We start from the raw sequence: 22,652 nt of genomic DNA, 5'->3' as shown, positions 1-22,652 counted from the left end.
TTGATTTGTATTCAGGATATCTGTCCTCCATTGTGAATTCTGTATGCCTGTCTGCCTATCTATCTATCTCTATTATGTCTATTTATAATGTATTCAAAAAATCTTACATCTGTGTACACTTCCTATCCTCAAAACTTTACTTCCCGTTCCCAAGTTTTTGTCTTACTTTTGTGTCCACTTTTTCCCATTATAAATTCTTACGTTGAGATTCCTATGCTCTGGAGAAGGTGCAAAAAAGATTTACAAGAATGATACCAGAGCTGAGAGGTTATAACTGTCAGGAAAGACTGAGCAGGCTGGGGTGCTTTTCTCTAGAAAAGAGAAGGCTGAGGGGTGACCTGATAGAGGTCTTTAAAATTATGAAGGGGTTTCATCGGGTAGACGTAAGTTTCCAATTGTGGGGGAGTCCAAAACTAGGGGTCATAAATATAAGATAGTCATTAATAAATCCAACAAGGAATTCAGGAGAAACATCTTCACCCAGAGAGTGGTTAGAATGTAGAACTTGTTACCACAAGGAGTAGTTGAGGTGAATAGCATAGAAGCATTTAAGAGGAAGCTAGATAAGTACATGAGGAGGAAAGGAATAGAAGGTTATAGAGTCATAGAGTCATAGAGCACGGATAGAGGCCCTTCGGCCCATCGTGTCCGCGCCGGCCATCAGCCCTGTCTACTCTAATCCCATATTCCAGCATTTGGTCCGTAGCCTTGTATGCTATGGCATTTCAAGTGCTCATCCAAATGCTTCTTGAATGTTGTGAGGGTTCCTGCCTCCACAACCCTTTCAGGCAGTGAGTTCCAGACTCCAACCACCCTCTGGGTGAAAAAGTTCTTTCTCAAATCCCCTCTAAACCTCCCGCCTTTTACCTTGAATCTATGTCCCCTTGTTATAGAACCCTCAACAAAGAGAAAAAGCTCCTTAGTATCCATCCTATCTGTGCCCCTCATAATTTTGTACACCTCAATCATGTCCCCCCTCAGCCTCCTCTGCTCCAAGGAAAACAAACCCAATCTTCCCAGTCTCTCTTCATAGCTGAAGCGCTCCAGCCCTGGTAACATCCTGGTGAATCTCCTCTGCACCCTCTCCAAAGCGATCACATCCTTCCTGTAGTGTGGCGACCAGAACTGCACACAGTACTCCAGCTGTGGCCTAACCAGTGTTTTATACAGCTCCATCATAACCTCCTTGCTCTTATATTCTATGCCTTGGCTAATAAAGGCAAGTATCCCATATGCCTTCTTTACCACCTTATCTACCTGTTCCGCCGCCTTCAGGGATCTGTGAACTTGCACACCAAGATCCCTCTGACCCTCTGTCTTGCCTAGGGTCCTCCCATTCATTGTGTATTCCCTTGCCTTGTTAGTCCCTCCAAAGTGCATCACCTCGCACTTTTCTGGGTTAAATTCCATTTGCCACTGTTCCGCCCATCTGACCAACCCATCTATATCGTCCTGCAGACTGAGGCTATCCTCCTCACTATTTACCACCCTACCAATTTTTGTATCATCAGCGAACTTACTGATCATACCTTTTACATTCATGTCCAAGTCATTAATGTAGACCACGAACAGCAAGGGACCCAGCACCGATCCCTGTGGTACCCCACTGGCCACAGGCTTCCAGTCACAAAAACAACCTTCGACCATCACCCTCTGCCTTCTGCCACTAAGCCAGTTTTGTATCCAAAGTGCCAAGGCACCCTGGATTCCATGGGCTCGTACCTTCTTGACCAGTCTCCTGTGGGGGACTTTATCGAAGGCCTTACTGAAATCCATGTATACCACATCCACTGCGTTACCCTCATCCACACGCCAAGTCACCCCCTCAAAAAATTCAATCAAATTAGTCAGACTAATATGTTGATAGGGTGAGGTGAAGTAGGGTGGGAGGAGGCAAGTATGGAGCATAAACACTGGCATAGACTGGATTGGCCGAATGGCCTGTTTCTGTGCTGTAGATTCCACGTCCACATGTATAATTGAATAGATTAGCTTGGCCTCTTCTTCAGATAACTGTTACACACGCAACTTCTGTGCTGGAGTTATTGAGGATCAAAACAAGTTGGTTACACTAAAGCAAGTAGAACGCTAGACTAATAGCTAGAACAATAGTGTACAAGTTGGAGAAAGTCTTGCTCAAACTGTACTACTACAACAACATATATAGCACCTTTAACGTAGAAGAATATTCCAAGATGCTTCACAGAAGCGTAATCAGACAAAAATGGAAGCCAATCCAAAGAAGTAGCTATTATGAGGGGTGACTAAAAGCTTGGACCAAAAGGTGGGTTTCAAGGAGGGTCTTAAAGGAAAAGCAGGAGGTGGAAAGGTTCAGGGAGGGAATTCCAGAGCGTGGGGCTGAGACTTCTGAAGGCATGGCCGGCAATGGTGGGGCGAAGTGAGTGGGGAATGCACAAGAGGCCAGAGTCTGAGGAATGCGCAGCTCCTGGTTCTCTGGTCAAAGCCCCTTGACTACAGTTCTGGTCACCAAAACACAAAGGAACCCATTCAATCCCTCGAGGCAGTTCAATGATGAGCCATGAGCTTTGATCTAAGGTATCAGAAGAGTAAGGTATGAGGAAAGACTGAAGAAACATGGTGACTGAGAGGCATTGTCACTTTTTGGATTCTGTTGACCATTTATCCACAGGAAGGGTTGGGAAAAAAAGTGTTAGCTTTAAATGTTGTGTTTTGAAGTATGTGTAGACGTTTTTAATAAAAAGCTCTGAGACATAAGCAGTTAAGATGCTAGTGAGCTAAGCTTTGATGTTGTTTCCCATAGACTGTAAATAACAAGCAATTCATTAGTCTGTCTCAGCAATTGAAAAGCACCTCAGACCCATTGTGTTGGCTAGCATCCAATCTCTTTCTGACTGAACAGAGCAAAATAAGAGACTGAGACACGGGCAATCAGTCAGGTTGATGACACAAAAGGCTATGAGGCAGTCAGCCCAGAAAAATCTGAGAGAGGTTAGAAGGAAGGAGGGAGTGGTTAGAAATTTCCCTCTTTAAGTCAAGCAAGGCAGCCAACTGAAGTAGGAAAGCATAGCATGTGCAGTATTTTGTATTAATTACCTAGACACAAGTTGTACTGATTTCAAATAAATAGACTTGCTCTGTATCTTCCACCCTCCATAAACTTGAGCTCATCCAAAACTCTGCTGCCCGTATCCTAACTCGCACCAAGTCCCGTTCACCCATCGCCCCTGTGCTCGCTGACCTACATTGGCTTCTGTCCTGGCAACTCCTCGATTTTAAAATTCTCATCCTTGTTTTCAAATCCCTCCAAGGCCTCACCCCTCCCAATCTCTGTGTCCTCCTCCAGCCCTACAATTCTCTGAGATCTCTGCACTCCTCCAATTCTTGCCTCTTGCGTATCCCCGATTTCCATCACTCCATCGTTGGCGGCCGTGCCTTCAGCTGCCTAGGCCCTAAGCTCTGGAAATCCCTCCCTAAACCTCTCCGCCTCTCTACGCCTCTCCTCCTTTAAGAAGCTCCTTAAAACCTACCTCTTTGACCAAGTTTTTGGTCACTTGTCCTAATATCTCCTTATGTGGCTCGGTGTCAAACTTTGTTTGATCATTTTCTTGTAGGACGTTTTACTATGTTAAAGGTGCTATATAAATGCAAGATGTTGTTATTATTATTCATACGATGTGAATTTAAAGCCAGTTGACAACTCGTATTTGGCCTTGTTTCACCACGTGTGTGCTTGGTCTGCCTTTGAAAAGATTGAAGAAGGATATGTGCAAAAGATACGAGCATCCAGTTCAGATCACACAGTGGGTGCTATTGTTACATCCCTGGGCTATGCTATTGTATAGATATTGGGCGTTGAGGGCACACCTTGAAACGTAAGGCACTCAGACCACTGGGTCCGAGAGAATATCTAAGGCAAGACCATAAATTCGTAACGGGTGTAAGACAGTAGAAATAACGGAAAAGGTAAATCCAGTAAACCATTTCAAACTAAACACGAGTAGAATAAGGGGACACGGGCACAAAATAGTGAAGAGCAAATTTAGGACTGGTATCTGCAAGTTCTTCCTCACACAAAGAGCAGTCAACACATTGGAATAGACTTTTAGATAAAGTAGAAGAGAAATCGCTGGAATTACTCACGAAACAATTGGGAGGAACTTTAGGATTTTTTTGAATGGATGGGCCAAATGGCCTTCCTCATCTGTTCCTATGTTGTTTGTATAGAATAGAATCATAGTGTCATACAGCACAGATGGAGGCCATTCGTGCCCATCATGCCTGTGCCAGCTCTTTGAAACAGCTATCCAATTAGTCCCACTCCCCCTGCTCTTTCCCCATAGCCCTGCAAATTTTTTTAACTCTTTTTAATTTGTACTGCAGCATTCCAAGTGCTTACGAGTTGAAATGTACTATTGTGTGCTTATCTCTGTTGTGCTTGCATGTATGCATGCTTGCATATGGGTGTGCATGCATATGGTTGTATGAACTTGTGCACTGTGCATGGTTGTAGGGCTCGTGTATCTGTGTGCATGTATGTGTGCATGGTTGTAGGGCACATTGGCCCTCAATTTACTGTCAAAATAATGGCGAGGCTAACAGCGCTCACCATTATTTATGCACAAATCGTACAGCAACTTCCAGCGAGTGCACATGCGCAGTTAAACGCGAAAATCCAGAAGTTGCTGTCCGAGATGCGCTGCCCCTCCATCAGCTTCGCGAAAACGGCATCTCGCCATCTGACTCACCATTCAAATACATTGAACAGCATGAAGTAAACTCGCCACCGAAAGTTAGGGCTTGTCCATTCCAGTCTAAGCACCCTTTTAACGATGTGGTAAGTGTAAATTACAGCCAGACAACCTCTCTGGCATTGAAAATTAACTTTTACAAGTGTGGAGTCTCATTCCTCCAGATTTTAATTGTTGTTGGAGGTTATTTTTTAACTTTTTCTGACTATCTCTTTTCTCTCTCTCTTAATCCAATCTTTCCTCCCCTCTCTTTATTTCACTTTCTGTACCTGATTTGACATTGAATTCATTGTTTGAACTTACACTTCCTGGTTCAGACTCTGTGTTGTTGTTCATTAACGATTCTTCAGTCTGATTGGCGAAGGAGACACACGGTTGCTTGCCCTGTTCACATAGGTCTCAGATGCCCTGGATCTCTAACTTACAGTAACGTCCAGCACAAAAGCTCATGGATAGTCTGTGGGCAAGGGCAAGTCTATCGAGCGGCAGCATGTACACATGCATGACGGTAGGCATATTGTGTGTGTGTTTGAGTGGTTCTAGTGCATATTGTATGTGCGTGTGTGGCTGTAGGCCCATGCGTGTGCGCGCAGTGTGTACGTTTGCATGTTTGTTACCTGGAAGTTAATGAATTAGCTGCCAGGGGATGGCATGCGATAAGCGGCAGGATGGTATGTGTGCATGATTAATGATGTCTCCTACTTCTTAGGATGGTTACTTTTCTAATTAATTGTTTTGGATCCCTAATCATATTCATTTTCTGCCTTTCAAGAATTCTAGCAGCACCAATGACTTATTCCCGAAATAGTGGATGAGGGGGTTGTGTCTGCTTAACATTTTCCTGCATAGGTGACACAAAGATACTGCAAGATATAAATCTGTGAAAATCACTGGGCGATCTGATTCTGGATATCCAAAAGCACACAGCGATTCCGACTGTGCGGTAAAGGGGAGTTCATTCTGCAACTAAAAGCTTGGTTATCAGTGCCTTAAAAAGACACATAATTGCATTTGGTTCCTCAGAACATAGACTGAAATTCAGCAGAGATCAGCCTAAAAGATAGTAAAGCTTCAAAAATGAGGTAAAGTTGCAATCAAGTGATGTACGTGTCTCAGTCCCGGGCCCAACCACTGACGTCGGTGGGTCTGGTTCCCGCACTCTTTGCCTCAGTCCTACTCCCTCAATGTTGCGTGCAAGCCAGTCATAATGAAGGTCATTTTAACCTAACTCTCCGGGCGGGAATCCCACGGGATCGTCTGGAACGCTCGTTTTACACCCCGTCTAATATTACTCTCTGTTGACTTCAAAGGAGAGTAGAATCGGGCAGGGTGTAAAATCAGCTTTGCCCCCGATCCCATCAGTTTCCCAACGGGCGGGTTTGATTAAAATTGCCCCCACTGTTTCAGTGTGGCAGGAGCTAGCGTTTGCTCTTTGAGGGAGAAAATAAGAATTACGAAACCCCAAAATTGTAACAGCGCTGTTGATTTATTAGTGTATAAATGTTTACACCACGTGATTTCTGTTACTTAAGGGTTGGAATTACGCTAGGATATTTGCAACCAATGTGTTAGCGTGTTGATGTGAAATTCGCTTGTGCTATTTTAATGGGTTGGCGAGCCCATTTAAAGTTAATCAATTTGTCTAAATAGCGTACAAGTGAATTTCATATCAATGCAGCAGCTCGACATTTTCATTCTTCAAAAGGAAATTTGCATTGTGTCCAGAATAAAGCATTAAAAACATTTTTTAATTATATATTTTTTTTTGGTGTGGATATTTATTTCCAAATGCAATGGTTTGACTTGGGGTCATCCTTTTAGAAATCACCGGGTAGGCTTCAGCTGGAGTATTGTGTCCAATTCTGGGCTCTGCACATTAGGAAGGATATCAAGGCCTTGGAGAGGGTGCAAAGGAGATTTACCAAAATAGAACCAGGGATGAGGGACTTCAGTCATGTGGAGAGACTAGAGAAGCTGGGGCTGTTCTCCTTACAGCAGAGAAGATTATGAGGAGATTTGATGATAATTGTTCATAATTATGAGGGGTTTTGATTGAGTAGATGGGGAGAAACTGTTTCTACTGGCAGGAGGGTCGGTAACCAGAGGTCACAGAATTAAGATAATTGGCAAAAAATCCAGGGGGGAAATGAGGAGACATTTTTTTACGCAGCGAATTGTTATGATCTAGAATTCATTATCTGAAAACATGATGGAAGCAGATTCAGTCGTAACTTTCAAAAGGGAATTGGATATATACTTGAAAAGGAGAAATTTGCAGGGCTACGGTGAAAGAACTGGGGAGTGGGACCAGTTGGATAGCTCTTTCAAAGAGCCGGCACATATACGACGGGCCAAATGGCCTCCTTCTGTACTGTGTGATTCTATGAATTGAATGGGTCAATTGAAGCTTTCAAGACTGAGAGCGATAGAATTTTGTTAGGTAAGAATATCAAGGGATTATGGGTAAAAGGTGGTTGAATGGAGTTGAGGCAGAGATGGGCCATCATCTAACTGAATGGCTGAAACAGGCTCGAGGGGCTGAATGGACTACTCCTGTTCCTGTGTAACTTTTGCTAGCGTGATTTTTTTTTTTGTGTAGTCAGTTGTTATATAGTCTCTATCTCGCCACACGCCCTCGTCAAGGCCTTGGAGAGGGTATAGAGGAGATTTACAAGGAGGATACCGGGGATGAGGGACTTGGAATAGCGTCCCAACCCTCACTGTCAGGGTTTACATGTGAATCAAGGCCAGCTGGGCAAGATACCCAGCAACAGTCAGCACTTTGCGGAGAAGGACTGGGGAATTGTTAAAAAGACTTTCACACGTGTTACAGAATTTTTTGCATCCCCCACCCCCCACCCCCCGACACTCAAAATGTTTTCTCTTGTTTACAGCGGCAGTTCTTCCCTGCGAATACATCTTGGAAAGAGATAATAACGCACGCCTGGAGTGGAAGAAAATCAAAGGAAAACATGTCTCCTTTGTGTATTTTAATGGTTCCCTCATGGGTATGTGCTGAAACATGGACACATCCGGCATTGCAAGCAAAACGCCGACACATTCCTTCTAATAGAAACAAAATGGAAGAGCACAGGTTGGGAGAGATTGAAATGGAAGGTTCAGGATGGATGATCGAAACAAAAGGATGAGGTTTTGAGAGATTGAAAGGGAAACCAGGGGTCACAGTCTCAGGATACGGGGTATGAACCGAGATGAGGAGAGATTTCTTCACTCAGAGGGTGGTGAACCTGTGGAATTCTCTACCACAGAAGGCAGTGGAGGCCAAGTCATTAGATGTATTCAAGAAGGAGATAGATATATTTCTTAATGCTAAAGGGATCAAGGGATATGGGGAAAAAGCGGGAACAGGATACTGAGTTAGACGATCAGCCTTGATCATTTTGATTGGCGGAGCAGACGCGAAGGGGCCGAATGGCCTACTCTTGCTCCTATTGTCTATGTTTCTATGAAAGGATGGGGATGAGTGGAAGAATTTAAGTGGAAATGAGGAAAGGGGTTGTAATGGAAGGGCAAGGAATGGAGGGAGGATTCTGCCCTTCCAGCAAGAGGGGGGAGAGGCATACGGCATGTTCATAGAAAAGGGTGTTTAGGAGAGAGGGGGCGAGGTGGAGTGATTCAGGGCTGTAGATATAGAGAGCAGTGATGTCAGCGCTGAAGGAGCGGGCCATAAAAGGCTCAGTGGAGGGAGCGAGGAGTAAACCAGTGTCCGAGGAGCACTGAGGAAGCCTGGGCAAGGCCTTGAGAGGGTTTGACGGAGAGCAGGAGCATCTTGAAATCAGTATAATGGAGCAAGGGGAGCCAGTGGAACTTGGCAAGTTCAAGGGTGGGTGGGAGTGCAGGACTTTCTGTGGGGGAAGGCCCTGGTCGCAGCATTCTGGATGAGTTGAGGAATGTGGTTGATGGAGGCAGGTAGGGGCCTCTGGATGATCGGGAGCCAGTGGAGGTCGTCAAGATCCGGGGCGATAGGTGAGCAGGACTTGGTGCAGGACAGGGTGTGAGTTTGGAGGGAGCTGGAGCTTGTTCAGGGTGCGGCTCGAGGCCGGTGAAGAGCTTAGTGGGAGAAGTCATGTATCGAGGTAACAAGCTTGGTACAGGATATCAGTAGCGGTGGGGAGAGAGGTGTAATGTTGTAGATCATGTTGCACGTGGGCCTGATCTGCTCCTCGCCTGATGTTAGTAGGATCCTTGGCTATTTTTACTCCTCAGCAGCCCAGCCCTGAGCTGATGGTTTCTTTTAAAGTGGAATTTAATCTTTCAGAGTTAAATCTGTCTTTTGAGACGTTAAGCCAAGGCCCCGTCTACCTGTTCAGATGAAGGCAAAAGATCCCATGGCACTATTTTGAAGAAGAGCAGGGGAGTTCTCCCCAATGTCTTGACCAATATCAGTAAAACAGATTATCTGGCCATTTAAAGAAAAAAGAACTTGCATTTATATAGCGCCTTTCACAACCTTCAGGATGTCCCAAAGTGCTTTACAGCCAATGAAGTACTTTTGAAGTGTAGTCACTGTTGTAATGGATGAAACGTAGCAGCCAATTTGTGTACAGCAAGATCCCACAGACACCAATGTGATAATGACCAGACAATCTGTTTTAGATGTTGGTTCAGAGATAAATATTGGCCAGGACACCAGGGAGAACTCCCCTGCTCTTCTTCGAAATAGTGCCATGGGATCTTTTGCATCCACCTGAGAGGGCAGACGGGACCTTAGTTTAACGTCTCATCCGAAAAATGGCACCTCCGACAGTGCAGCACTCCCTCAGTACTGGCACTGGGAGTGTCGGCCTGGATCATGTGCTCTAGTCTCTGGAGAGAGACTTGCACCCACAACCTTCTGACTCAGAGGCGAGATCTCTACCAACTGAGCCACGGGTGAGACCTGACAATTTATCTCATTGCTGATTGTGGGACCTTGCTGTGTACAGATTGGTTGCCGCATCTCCTTACAGAACAACAGTGACTGCACTTCAAAAGTAATTAATTGGCTGTGAAGCACTTTGGGATGTCCTGAGGTCGTGAAAGGCGCTATATAAATGCGAACTCGCTCTTTTTGATCTTTTTCTGAGTTTATTTTCGAGTCTATTTTTTTTCTTTTGAAGAGAAATACAGAGACCGGGCATCAATGAGAGGATCCAGCATCGTGCTGAATAGAGTGACCCGGGCAGACATGGCCACCTACCGCTGCGAAGTGATGGCCAAGAAGGACACGAAGGTCTTCACAGAAACAGCAATCAAACTCGTTGTCTTAGGTGAGTTGTGAGGACCTCCGCAAGGTCAAAGGTCACTTTTTAATAACCAGTCCAAAAAATAAAATGGCTGGACAGGTCCTGTACGCATCTGAAAACAGACATTCCAGATGTGAGAGAGACCTGTGTATCTCCAATATTTTATTACAGGTTTGAAGCTTTCGATTAATGCCGGACGGGTCTGTGTGCTTGGCTGGCACTGATACGTACTGGTACCAATTAAGTGCCCCACAGAAGTGCCGATTTTAGCCTGTAGAGATGTTTTGAAAAGAAAAAACTTTTCTCCTCTTTTCACCTGATGGTGTTCAAATCCCTCCCCTCACCCCTGCCTATCTCTGTGCCCTTCTTCAACGCTACAGCCCTCCGAGAACTCTGCGTTCCTCCAATTCTAGCCTCTTCTCCATCCACCACTTCCTTTGTCCCACCGTTGGCGGCCGTGCCATCAGCTGTCTAGGCCCTAAACTCTAGAATTCTCTCCCTAAACCTCTCCGTCTCTCTCTCTCTCTCTCTCCTTCTTGACGACGATCCTTAAAACCTTCCTCTTTGACCAAGCTCTTGGTCACCTGTCCTAATGTCTCCTTCTTTGGCTCGGTGTCAGTTTTTGCCTGTTTACACTCCTGTGAAGCACCCTGGGACGTTTTACCACGTTAAAGGCGCTATATAAATGCAAGTTGTTGTTGATGGAACCGTGGGTATTGAAGTTTAGTGAGCCTGTTTTTAACTTTTGAAAAATTCTCTCTTGACTCCTTAAGCAACAATGCAAGATGGTTTAAGAAATTTTAAAGCTGTTCCTCTTCCCCAGGACTCTGATATTCCACCATCCGCTGTAGAACTGAGCAATACAGGCAGCCCAAACCTCGATGCCTGGTGTGCGCTGAGCCAGCCGATCTCGCCTGAGGTGGTGGTAGTGCGAGATGCAGTTCGTCGCAGCATCGCTGGGTTATGGAAGGGAAAAGGGAGGTTTCGGTTTTGTTCACCACACCACAAGAAAAATATTCAGGCATTGAGAGAGGGTATAGAAGAAGGGCATCGAGACTGATCCCAAATGTAAAGGGATGAGCCGTGAGGAAAGATTGAAGATCGAGCTCTACAGTACAAAAAGGAAACCTCACAGAAGTGCATAAAGTAGCAAACGGTGTATACATCCAAAAGATAAATGCAAACTATACGCGAGTACTATAAACATTGTAAGAAACATAAGAAATAGGAACAGGAGTAGGCAGTACAGCCCCTCGAGCCTGCTCCGCCATTCAATAAGGTCATGGCTAATCTTCGACCTCAACTCCACTTTCCCGCCCTATCCCCATATCCCTTGATTCCCCAAGAGTCCAAAAATTTATCTATTTCAGTCTTGAATATACTCAACGACTGAGCATAGACAGCCCTCTGGGGTAGAGAATTCCAAAGATTCACAACCCTCTAAGTGAAGAAATTTCCCCTCATCTCGGTCCTAAATGGCCGACCCCTTATCCTGAGACTGTGCCCCCTACTTCTAGACTCTCCAGCCAGGGGAAACAGCCTCTCAGCATCTACCCTGTCAAGCCCCCTCAGAATCTTATATGTTTCAATGAGATCACCTCTCATTCTTCTAAACTCCAGAGAATGTAGGCCCATTCTACTCGAGATCTCCTCATAGGACAACCCTCTCATCCCAGGAATCAATCTAGTGAACCTTCATTGCACCGCCTCTAAGCCAAGTATATCCTTCCCTAGATAAGGAGACCAAAACTGTACACAATACTCCAGGTTTGGTTTCAGCAAAGCCCTGTGCAATTGTGGTGAGACTTCCTTACTCTTGTACTCCATATAGACAGGCTGGGTGAGTGGACGGAGATTTGGCAGATGCAATACAATATTGGAAAATGTGAGGTTATGCACTTTGGCAGGAAAAATCAGAGAGCAAGTTATTATCTTAATGGCGAGAAACTGGAAAGTACTGCAGTACAAAGGGATCTGGGGGTCCTAGTGCAAGAAAATCAAAAAGTTGGTATGCAGGTGCAGCAGGTGATCAAGAAGGCCAACAGAATGTTGGCTTTTATTGCTAGGGGGATAGAATATAAAAACAGGGAGGTATTGCTGCAGTTATATAAGGTATTGGTGAGACCGCACCTGGAATACTGCATACAGTTTTGGTGTCCATACTTAAGAAAAGACATACTTGCTCTCGAGGCAGTACAAAGAAGGTTCACTCGGTTAATCCCGGGGATGAGGGGGTGGACATATGAGGAGAGGTTGAGTAGATTGGGACTCTACTCATTGGAGTTCAGAAGAATGAGAGGCGATCTTATTGAAACATATAAGATTGTGAAGGGGCTTGATCGGGTGGATGCGGTAAGGATGTTCCCAAGGATGGGTGAAACTAGAACTAGGGGGCATAATCTTAGAATAAGGGGCTGCTCTTTCAAAACTGAGATGAGGAGAAACTTCTTCACTCAGAGGGTAGTAGGTCTGTGGAATTTGCTGCCCCAGGAAGCTGTGGAAGCCACATCATTAAATAAATTTAAAACAGAAATAGACAGTTTCCTAGAAGTAAAGGGAATTAGGGGTTACGGGGAGCGGGCAGGAAATTGGACATGAATTTAGATTTGAGGTTAGGATCAGATCAGCCATGATCTTATTGAATGGCGGAGCAGGCTCGAGGGGCCGATTGGCCTGCTCCTGCTCCTATTTCTTATGTTCTTAACCCCCTTGCAATAAAGGCCAACATACCATTTGCCTCCCTAATTGCTTGCTGTACCTGCGTGTACAAATAAGGAGAAACTGTTTCTATTGATAGGAGGGACGGTAACCAGAGGACACAGATTTAAGATAATTGGCAAAAGAACCAAAGGCGAGATGAGGAGAATTTGTTTTACGCAGCGAGTCGTTATGATCTGGAATGCACTGCCTCAGAGGATGGTGGAAGCAGATTCAATAGTAACTTTCGGAAGGGAATTGGATATATTCTCGAAAAGGAAAACATTTGCAGAGCTGGGGGGAAAGGGCAGGGGAATGGGACTAATTGGATAGCTCTTTTAAAGAGCCAGCTGAGGCACAATGGGCCGAATAGCCTTCTACTGTTCTCTGTGATTCTAGGAACTTAAATTTAAATAAGTGGAAAGTAAGTTTAAAACAGATATATATTAGGAAGAATTTTTTTTTGTTCAAAGAGTGCTACATATTTGCAGTTATCATCCAGGGAGCGTGATGGATGCAAAAGTACCGGGGTGATTTAAAATGCAGTTGGACTGTGATGAGAGGTCGCATGGGGTCAAATGGGCTGAGTGGTCGGAGAGGTTATTCATACATGGTGCTGCAGCACTCTCTGCTGGTGATAAAACAGTACTGCATCAAAGTCCCTGTTTCTGGATAAACAAAACTTGAGGGGGTAATTTTCAACCTTGGTGGGGGCAGAAAGCTAGCGATAGCGGATCGGCCGCTGGTTATACAGTCCACCTGATTTTATTTCCTTTCCATTGACCTCTGGGTAGCTAGTCCAGTGCCGTAACCACTAGGCTGCCTTACCCAACTGTTGAAGAAGTGCAGCTGTAGTGATTTTTAGTTTGTGGTTTAATAACTTAACATTACCGTGGTCTCGATCAATAGAAGCAGCCTTTCAGTGGCTTAAACCTGTCCTTCAGGTCAGGTGTTACACCAAGGTCCTGTCTGTTCCCATGGTTCAGGTGGATGTCAAAGATCCCATTGCACTATTGGAAGGAGAGCAGAGAGTTCCTCCCAGTGCCCTGGCCAACATTCTTCCCTCAATCAACACCACCAAAAAAACAGATTAACTGGTTTGTTCATCTTATTGCTGTTTATGGGATCTTGCTGTGCGCAAAATGGCTGCATTTCTAAAAAAAAAATTCACTGTTGGTGAAGCACTTCATGGTGTTTCTGGGAGAGGTGTTCAGGTGCTGTGTAAATACATGAAAACACCATTAGACCCAACAAGCCTGTTCCTTCAATTGAGATTAGCCCCACCCATCCAATTTTTCAACATAGCCCTCTTCTGTCTCCAGAAATGAACCTAATTGTCTCTTGTGCCCATTTATATTGACTGCTTCAAAGGCCTTTCCCCAATAACATTCACTACCTCCTTTATATTTGAGAAAAACAGTTGTGACTGACTGCTGTTCACCAATCTCGTGACAATTTACACGATGACTTTGGCCTCAGATTTTTCTTTGTTTTTTTTTTTGCCACTCCCAATGAGATTGTGAGTTTGGAGGGAGAGTAAAACAGTGGGTCTGGGTGGGACGGGTCTGATGGTCTTTTCCTGCCTGTAATTATTCAATGGAGACCGAACATAGGAATAGGATGAGGCTATTCAGCCCCTCGAGGATGTTCTACCATTCAGTTAGATCATGGCCGATCTGTACCTCAACCCCATTTACCTGCCTTTTCTCCATATTCCTTCATACCAATACCCAACAAAAGTCTATCTGAAGACACGTTAATGTTATAGAAGGGCAGCCAGGAGCAGTTCTCTCTCTCTCTCGACTGACCTAGTCGAATATCAAATGGCTGATTTACCTTGTCCCTATGGCAGGAGAGACCTACTTTTGCATGGGTCTTGCAAGTTGCCCCCAAATTCACCGGCTCCACCTCTGCCCCCGTGGGGTCTGGCGCAGTACGGTGCCAGGTGGGAATGTAAATGGGTGAAGGGGGAAAGAGCGCCACCAGGTGGCTGGCATAGCACTGCTGAAGTGCCTTTAGCCGATATCCTAACTCGCACCAAGTCCCGTTCTCCCATCACCCCTGTGCTCTTTGACGTACATTGGCTCCCTGTCTGGCAACGCCTCGAATTTAAAACTCTCATCCTCGTGATCAAATCCCTCCATAGTCTCGCCTGTCTCTTTAACCTCCTCCTGTCCTACAACCCTCCGAGATCTCTGATTTCCTTCAATTCTTGCCTCTTGTGCATCCCCGATTTCTGTCTCCCAACCGTTGGCGGCCGTGCCTTCAGCTGCCTCAGCCCGAAGCTCGAGAATTCCCTTCCTAAACCTCTCCCCCTCTCTACCTCCTTTAAGACACTCCTTAAAACCTATCTCTTTGACCAAGCTTTTAGTCACCTGTCCTAATATCTCCTTATGTGGCTTGGTGTCGAATTTTGTTTGATAATCGCTCCTTGAGATGTTTTACTACGTTAAAAGCTCTATATAACTGTGAGTTGTTGTTGTTGTTGTCAGTGCTTTACGCAATAGTGACCCCCCTTCCCCCCCTTTCTCCTCTACTCTCCTGTTGCCAGTGCCGCCGGCGGTTCCCACCTGTAAAGTTCCCAGCTCGGCGACGTCAGGGTCTGCGGTCGAGCTGGCCTGCAAGGAGTCCGAGGGCTCTCCGCCCTCCCAGTACACCTGGTACAAAGACAACAGCGTACTCCTGGAGCACCCGGCCAAGGACTCCACCTTCACCAACACGTCCTACACAGTGAACCGAAAGACTGGAATGCTGGTAAGTGGAGACCATCGGGGAATGAAGTCATATAGAATGGGAACTGAATTCCAATTAACGGTGATGTTTAATTAATGGCCATCTCACCTGTTCTTGCTTTGGGGTCGAATGTGGCCCTTGGCCCGGTGGTAGCACTCTTGCCGCTGAATTAAGAATATGCGGAGTTGTGCACATTGAGGAAACAGGCGCAACGTTATTTTAAAAAATCAAAATCCTGCTCAATACTCTCCCAATCATGATTACTAAAAATAGAGGCCTCCTCGCCTCCAAAACTAGGATGAGTCCAGCACGAGAAGGATAATTTCCCTACTTGGGAACCAACTCAAAATACAAAGTGAATTGGAAGCCAAGTGGAGGTGATACCTGAGCAACGTTCTTTATCCCGCATCTGTATGACCCCTTTTTTTTTTGCTTTGACAGATATTTAACCCTATCAGGAAGAGTAACAGTGGGTCGTACTTCTGTGAAGCGAATAACGGAATTGGCCAGGCACAGAGATGTTCGGTTAAGTTCATGCAAATCAGTAAGTGCTTCCGCTTTTATACCTGGTCCATTGTCTTATTGTGTTCAGTGAGTTCCTCGCCACAAATGCGGCCTAACTAAAGGCTGAAAGAACATTACAGTGACCTCCTAGCTTTCGTGTTCTTTGCTTGTTAGCTTGACTCAGTTGGAAGCATTCTTGCCTCTGAATCAGAATCTAGGAGTTCTCCCCAACTAAGATCAGCTAAAGCAACGAAGACCAGAGATAGGATCTGGATGTTTACAGCAGGCCATTCAGCCCATGGTGTCTGTGCTGGCTCTTTGTAACTGACCCACTGTCCTACTCTCTCCTCATAGCCCTTGTATCTTCTTCTGCTTCAGGTATTTCCCTTAAAAGCAACAATGGTCTCTGCCTCAACCAGACCCTGTGGCAAGGCATTCCATGCTCCAGCAATCTGTGTAAAGAATATCCTCATAACTTCTCTCCTCACTCTTTTAGTAACAATTTTAACTTGATGACCCCCACATCATTGACTCCCCAACCAGGGAAAATAGTTTGTCCCTGTTCACCGTATCAAACCCCTTCGTAACTTTACAAACCTCGATTGAATCTCCTCTTAGCTTTCTCTGGTCCAGCAGAAATAGTCCGAATATCTCAAGTCTCTCCTCATAACTGTACTTTCTCATCCCTGATATCATCCTATTGAATCTAATTGTTGTTGTTTACACAAGTGCAGCAGCCATTTGCGCACAGCTAGATCCCACAAAGAGCAATGAGATGAATGACCCGTTTATCCAATTATTTTGGTGGTGTATGGCATTAATGGCCTTTCTATAACAGGGCACCCAAAACTGCATACAGTACTCTAACTGCGGCCTAACTATTTCCTTCTATAAATTCATTATCTTCTTGAACCGCTGAGGTCCGTGTGGTGAAGATGCTCCCGCAGTGCTGTTAGGTAGGAAGTACCACTCCATGACCATGAAGGAACGGCCAATATATGTCCAAGTCAGGATGGTGTGTGACACGGAGGTGAACTTGGAGGTGATGGTGTTCCCATACACCTGCTGTCCTTGTCCTTCTAGGTGGTGAAGGTCACGAGTTTGGGAAGTGCTGCTGAAGAAGCCTTGATGAATTGCTGCAGTGCATCCTGTAGATAGTACACACTGCAGCCACAGTGCGCCGGTAGGGAAGGGAGTGGATGTTTAAGGTAGTGGATCAAGCGGGCTGCTTTGTCCTGGATGGTATTGAGCCATTTGTCGCAGAATACCCAGCCTCTGACCTGCTCTAGTAGCCATGGCATTTATGTGTCTTGAGTTCTGGTCAATGGTGACCTCCAGGATGTTGATGGTGGGGGATTTGGTGATGGTAATGCTATTGAATGTCAAGTGGAGGTGGTTAGACTCTCTCGTTGGAAATAGTTATAATTTTTTTTACACCGAATTCAAATTCTCAAACTACCACGGTGAGATTTGAATTCACATTTTCTGGGTTATTAGTCCCTATCTTTGGATTACTTATCCAGTAAAATAACCACTAGAATACCGTACCCATGTCGATTACTGTCTTGTGCCCAGATTTATAAAACCCAAAATACTATTGGCCTTTATTATGGACTTGCACTTTTAGGGAATTATGTATTTCAAGCTTTAGGTCCCTCTGTTCATCCATTCCTTTCAGTGTCTTTCCATTGAGTATACTGCCATTCGTTGTTTTTCCATATGGTACATCTACGAATGAGACATTCATAATTCATACAGAAAGAAAGACTTGCATTGATACAGCATCTTATTGCATCTCTCAAAGCACTTCACATACAATGAATTACTTTCAAGTGCAGTAATTGTCGTTATGTAGCTATTTATGCTCAGCAAGATCCCACAAACAGCAATGGGATCAATGAACAGTTTTGCTTTGGTGGTGTTGGTTGAAGGAGGAATCTTGGCCAAGACAACAGGAGAACTCCCTGCTCTTCCTCTGATAATGGCGTGAGATTTTTTTAATGGCCAGAACCCCTGCTGATATCTCTTCTGCAAGATGGCTGACCAGGGTAGTACTCCCTCAATACTGCATTGAGCTGAGCTCTAGATTATTGTGCTTAAGTTCTGGAGCGGTGCTTGAGCCCACAAACTGCTGATCCAGAGGTGAGAGTGCTACCAATTGAGTCCAGTTGATATTACACTGATGAATGAAAAGTTTAATCAAGATGCCTTACCAAATGCAAAGGGGTAGAAATTGGTATGCATTTCGCCCAAATTTCAGGTGTAAAATGCGCGCAAAGCATACCAATTTAGCAGTGGGATGGCTTGCACCCAATCTGTGCAGGTGTTGGCCCTGCTGCTGCATGCGTGGGGCCCATTAGGCCTGCCCAAGACTCACCTGAGGGGCCGCTGCCAACAAGGCCTTAAGGTGGGTTTCTCCAATGGGCGAGCCGCCCGAGGAGACGTGGCCAGCTCCGGCCACGTGCCCCAGTTATTCAGATGAAGCCCGAGGACCAATTTCTATCAATCCTCGGGACCTCTTTCAGTGCCGCGCTGGGCTGAAAACAGGCCCAGACAAAAATTTTTTTTTTTTTTAACCCCACAGAGCCCAGACTCACCCGGTGCAGTCCTGCGGGAGTGCTGCACTGTCCTTCGGTTGAGACGTTAAACCGAGGCCCCGTCTGCCCCCTCAGGTGGACGTAAAAGATCCCGCGGCCACTATTTTGAAGAAGAGCAGGGGAGTTCTCCTCGGTGTCCTGGTCAATATTTATCTCTCAATCAACATCACTAAACCAAATTACCTGGTCGTTATCACATTGCTGTTTGTGGGACCTTGCTGTGCGCAAATTGGTGTCCTACATTACAAGAGTGCCAGCATTTCAAAAGTACTCCAGTGTCTGTAAAGCGCTTTGCGACGTCCTGAGGTCGTGCAAGGCGCTGTATAAATGAAAGTTCTTTTTTTTCCTTTTCATCATGTTGTATGTTGGTGAGATTGTTCGCCTCCCACTCACCTGACACACTTGTTCACAGATGACCTCAATGTCGGTGCAATCGTCATCGCCGTGGTTACCGTTGCCTTGGTGCTGTCGCTGTGCGGGCTTGGAGTATATTACGCCCACAGGAAGGGCTACTTAGGGAGTGAGTAACATCTTGTTTCCTGGGTCAGTGTCAGTAGAAGAGTTCTGGGTTGTGATTTTACCTCCTGCCAGCAAGGGGCCAGCTTGCACGTCCGATAGGAACGGGCTGGCCACTGTCAAATCGCCTGGCGATGCCGACTGTCCAGGCTCGCGCATGGAGACTGGCCGCTTGGGCGAGACTACCGACGTCCATGGAATCATGCTGCCAACAAGAGTCAGCACCTTCAATAAGGGAGGGGAGGGTGGAGAGAAAGCGGAAATATTTGATGCAGATGTCTGGGGAAATGGGCAGTGTTATTACACATTGTGATCGCTTTTTCTTGTACATTTTCACATCAAACAATATTTGTATAATCTTCCTCCCTACAAAAACATTCCTCCTTCTCGTATTTATTTCAATCATTTGGTGCACTTTATAATTTGTTCCAAAGCACTGTGAAACATAGAGATTTTTCCTGTTCCTAATGTTGCTTGTGACTGTTAAATATTAATTACCGTTGTGTTTTATTTTTACTCTTCACAGAGACAAAGTCATCTAAGTAAGTGACTGTTTTTCCTTTACCGCCACCCCACCCCCTGAGTTTTTCCCCTCTCCTCCTCCTCTCCTGAAGCAGATGTCTTCACCGTTGGTGGCCCTGCCTTCGGCTGCCTAGGCGCTAAGTTCCCCTCCCTAAACCTCTCCGCTTCTCTACCTTCTCTCCTCCTTTTAAGACGCTCCTTAAAATCCACCTCTGATCTAATATCTCGTTGTGTGGCTCGGTGAAAAAATTTTGTTTGATGACACCCTTGTGAAGTGCCTTGGGACCTTTTTCGCTACGTCAAAGGTGCAATATAAATGCAAGTTGTTGTCTTCTTCTTCATCTGTTCTTATGTAAGGAATCTTACAACGCCAGGTTATAGTCCAACAGTTTTATTTGAAGGTTGGGGGGGAGGGGGGAGATGAGATGGGGAAGAAAACATTGTTAACGACCAGTGTTATCAAAATCCTTTCACTTCCACTAACACCTCTCTGTCTGAACACTTTGATTGACTTGACAACGGGCAGTTGGAAAGATTATCTGTAATCACCAGGTATTGTTCTCTGAATATAAATGCGAAACGTTCAAGGATTCCCACATTCACCTGACGAAGGAGAAAGCCTCCGAAAGCTTGTGATTTTCAAATAAAACAGTTGGACTATAACTTGGTGTTGTAAGATTCCTTACATTTGTCAACCCCAGTCCATCACCCTGGGTGCAGGGTAAGCACATTCCTTATAAAGTAAAGGGCAAGGCTGGTAGAAGTAGGGAACCTTGGATGACTCGGGAGATTGAGGCCCTAGTCAAAAAGAAGAAGGAGGCATATGACATGCATAGGCAGCTGGGATCAAGTGGATCCCTTGAAGAGTATAGAGATTGTTGGAGTAGAGTTAAGAGAGAAATCAGGAGGGCAAAAAGGGGACATGAGATTGCTTTGGCAGATAAGGCAAAGGTGAATCCAAAGAGCTTCTACAAATACATAAAGGGCAAAAGAGTAACTAGGGAGAAAGTAGGGCCTCTTAAGGATCAACAAGGTCATCTATGTGCGGAACCACGAGAGATGGGTGAGATCCTAAATGAATATTTCACATCGGTATTTACGGTTGAGAAAGGCATGGATGTTAGGGAACTTGGGGAAATAAATAGTGATGTCTTGAGGAGTGTACATATTACAGAGAGGGAGGTGCTGGAAGTCTTAACGCGCATCAAGGTAGATAAATCTCCGGGACCTGATGAAATGTATCCCAGGACGTTATGGGAGGTTAGGGAGGAAATTGCGGGTCCCCTAGCAGAGATATTTGAATCGTCGACAGCTACAGGTGAGGTGCCTGAAGATTGGAGGGTAGCAAATGTTGTGCCTTTGTTTAAGAAGGGCGGCAGGGAAAAGCCTGGGAACTACAGACCGGTGAGCCTGACATCTGTAGAGGGTATTCTGAGAGACAGGATCTACGGGCATTTGGAGAGGTAGGGACTGATTAGGAACAGTCCAGCATGGTTTTGTGAGAGGAAAATCATGTCTCACGAATTTGATTGAGTTTTTTGAAGGGGTAACCAAGAAGATAGATGAGGGCTGTGCAGTAGACATGGTCTACATGGACTTTAGCAAAGCCTTTGACAAGGTACCGCATGGTAGGTTGTTACATAAGGTTAAATCTCACGGGATCCAAGGTGAGGTAGCCAATTGGATACAACATTGGCTTGACGACAGAAGACAGAGGGTGGGTGTAGAGGGTTGTTTTTCAAATTGGAGGCCTGTGACCAGCGGTGTGCCTCAGGGATCGGTGCTGGGTCCGCTGTTATTTGTTATTTATATTAATGATTTGGATGAGAATTTAGGAGGCATGGTTAGTAAGTTTGCAGATGACACCAAGATTGGTGGCATCGTGGACAGTGAAGAAGGTTATCTAGGATTGCAACGGGATCTTGATAAATTGGGCCAGTGGGCCGATGAATGGCAGATGGAGTTTAATTTAGATAAATGTGAGGTGATGCATTTTGGGAGATCGAATCGGGCCAGGACCTACTCCGTTAATGGTAGGGCGTTGGGGAGAGTTATAGAACAAAGAGATCTAGGAGTACAGGTTCATAGCTCCTTGAAAGTGGAGTCACAGGTGGATAGGGTGGTGAAGAAAGCATTCAGCTTGCTTGGTTTCATTGGTCAGAACGTTGAATACAGGAGTTGGGATGTCTTGTTGAAGTTGTACAAGACATTAGTTAGGCCACACTTGGAATACTGTGTACAGTTCTGGTCACCCTATTATAGAAAGGATATTATTAAACTAGAAAGAGTGCAGAAAAGATTTACTAGGATGCTACTGGGACTTGATGGTTTGACTTATAGGGAGAGGTTAGATAGACTGGGACTTTTTTCCCTGGAGAGTAGGAGGTTGAGGGGTGATCTTATACAAGTCTATAAAATAATGAGGGGCATAGATAAGGCAGATAGTCAAAATCTTTTCCCAAAAGTAGGGGAGTCTATAACGAGGGGGCATAGATTTAAGGTGAGAGGGGAGAGATACAAAAGGGTCCAGAGGGGCAATTTTTTCACTCAAAGGGTGGTGAGTGTCTGGAACGAGCTGCCAGAGGCAGTAGTAGAGGCGGGTACAATTTTGTCTTTTAAAAAGCATTTGGACAGTTACATGGGTAAGATGGGTATAGAGGGATATGGGCCAAGTGCAGGCAATTGGGACTAGCTTAGTGGTATAAACTGGGCGACATGGACATGTTGGGCCGAAGGGCCTGTTTCCATGTTGTAAACTTCTATTTTCTATGTTCTATGTTCTATCTCCACTTCATGAGGTACAATTGCAGAGGTGTCGGTCGCCCTCTGCTACCTCATTCAGGTGTCCATTCTTCACATATATGGACGAGTGTCACCGGGGCGTTCAGTGGGCCTCATCCTCTCCGTACTCAACACTTACTTACCCATGTTCCAGCAGGTATCACTGAATAGGCTGATCGGGAATGGGCTCAAATTATCCATCCCCAAGTCCCGACTAACACCCTGGCTGAGATCAGAAACTTCGCACAAACTGGTTTCACTCCGTGCCCCTTTGATTTAGGAAGAGTATAGGAGATTAAGGGGTGATCTAATTGAGGTGTTTAAAA

At 45.3% G+C, this 22,652-nt stretch overlaps 1 protein-coding gene across 3 annotated transcripts in view; it reads left to right on the top strand.

The window, feature by feature from the left end:
* The window catches only part of LOC137327485 (junctional adhesion molecule B-like), a 62,896-nt gene that overhangs the window by 30,876 nt on the left and 9,368 nt on the right, over positions 1-22,652 (top strand). For 2 of the 3 annotated variants that reach the window (XM_067993362.1, XM_067993361.1), the window contains exons 3-8: positions 7,625-7,738; positions 9,851-10,000; positions 15,225-15,427; positions 15,848-15,950; positions 18,920-19,027; positions 19,550-19,565. In XM_067993362.1, the coding sequence (XP_067849463.1) occupies positions 7,625-7,738; positions 9,851-10,000; positions 15,225-15,427; positions 15,848-15,950; positions 18,920-19,027; positions 19,550-19,565 (694 nt within the window). The remainder of the gene's footprint in view (positions 1-7,624; positions 7,739-9,850; positions 10,001-15,224; positions 15,428-15,847; positions 15,951-18,919; positions 19,028-19,549; positions 19,566-22,652) is intronic. The other variant, XM_067993360.1, reaches the window with a different exon arrangement.

This window comes from Heptranchias perlo, chromosome 11 (assembly GCF_035084215.1).
Source record: "Heptranchias perlo isolate sHepPer1 chromosome 11, sHepPer1.hap1, whole genome shotgun sequence".
NCBI classification, from domain to species: Eukaryota; Metazoa; Chordata; class Chondrichthyes; order Hexanchiformes; family Hexanchidae; genus Heptranchias; species Heptranchias perlo.
The sequence above is the reverse complement of the archived record's forward strand: the minus strand, read 5'-3'. Positions and strand labels throughout refer to the sequence as shown.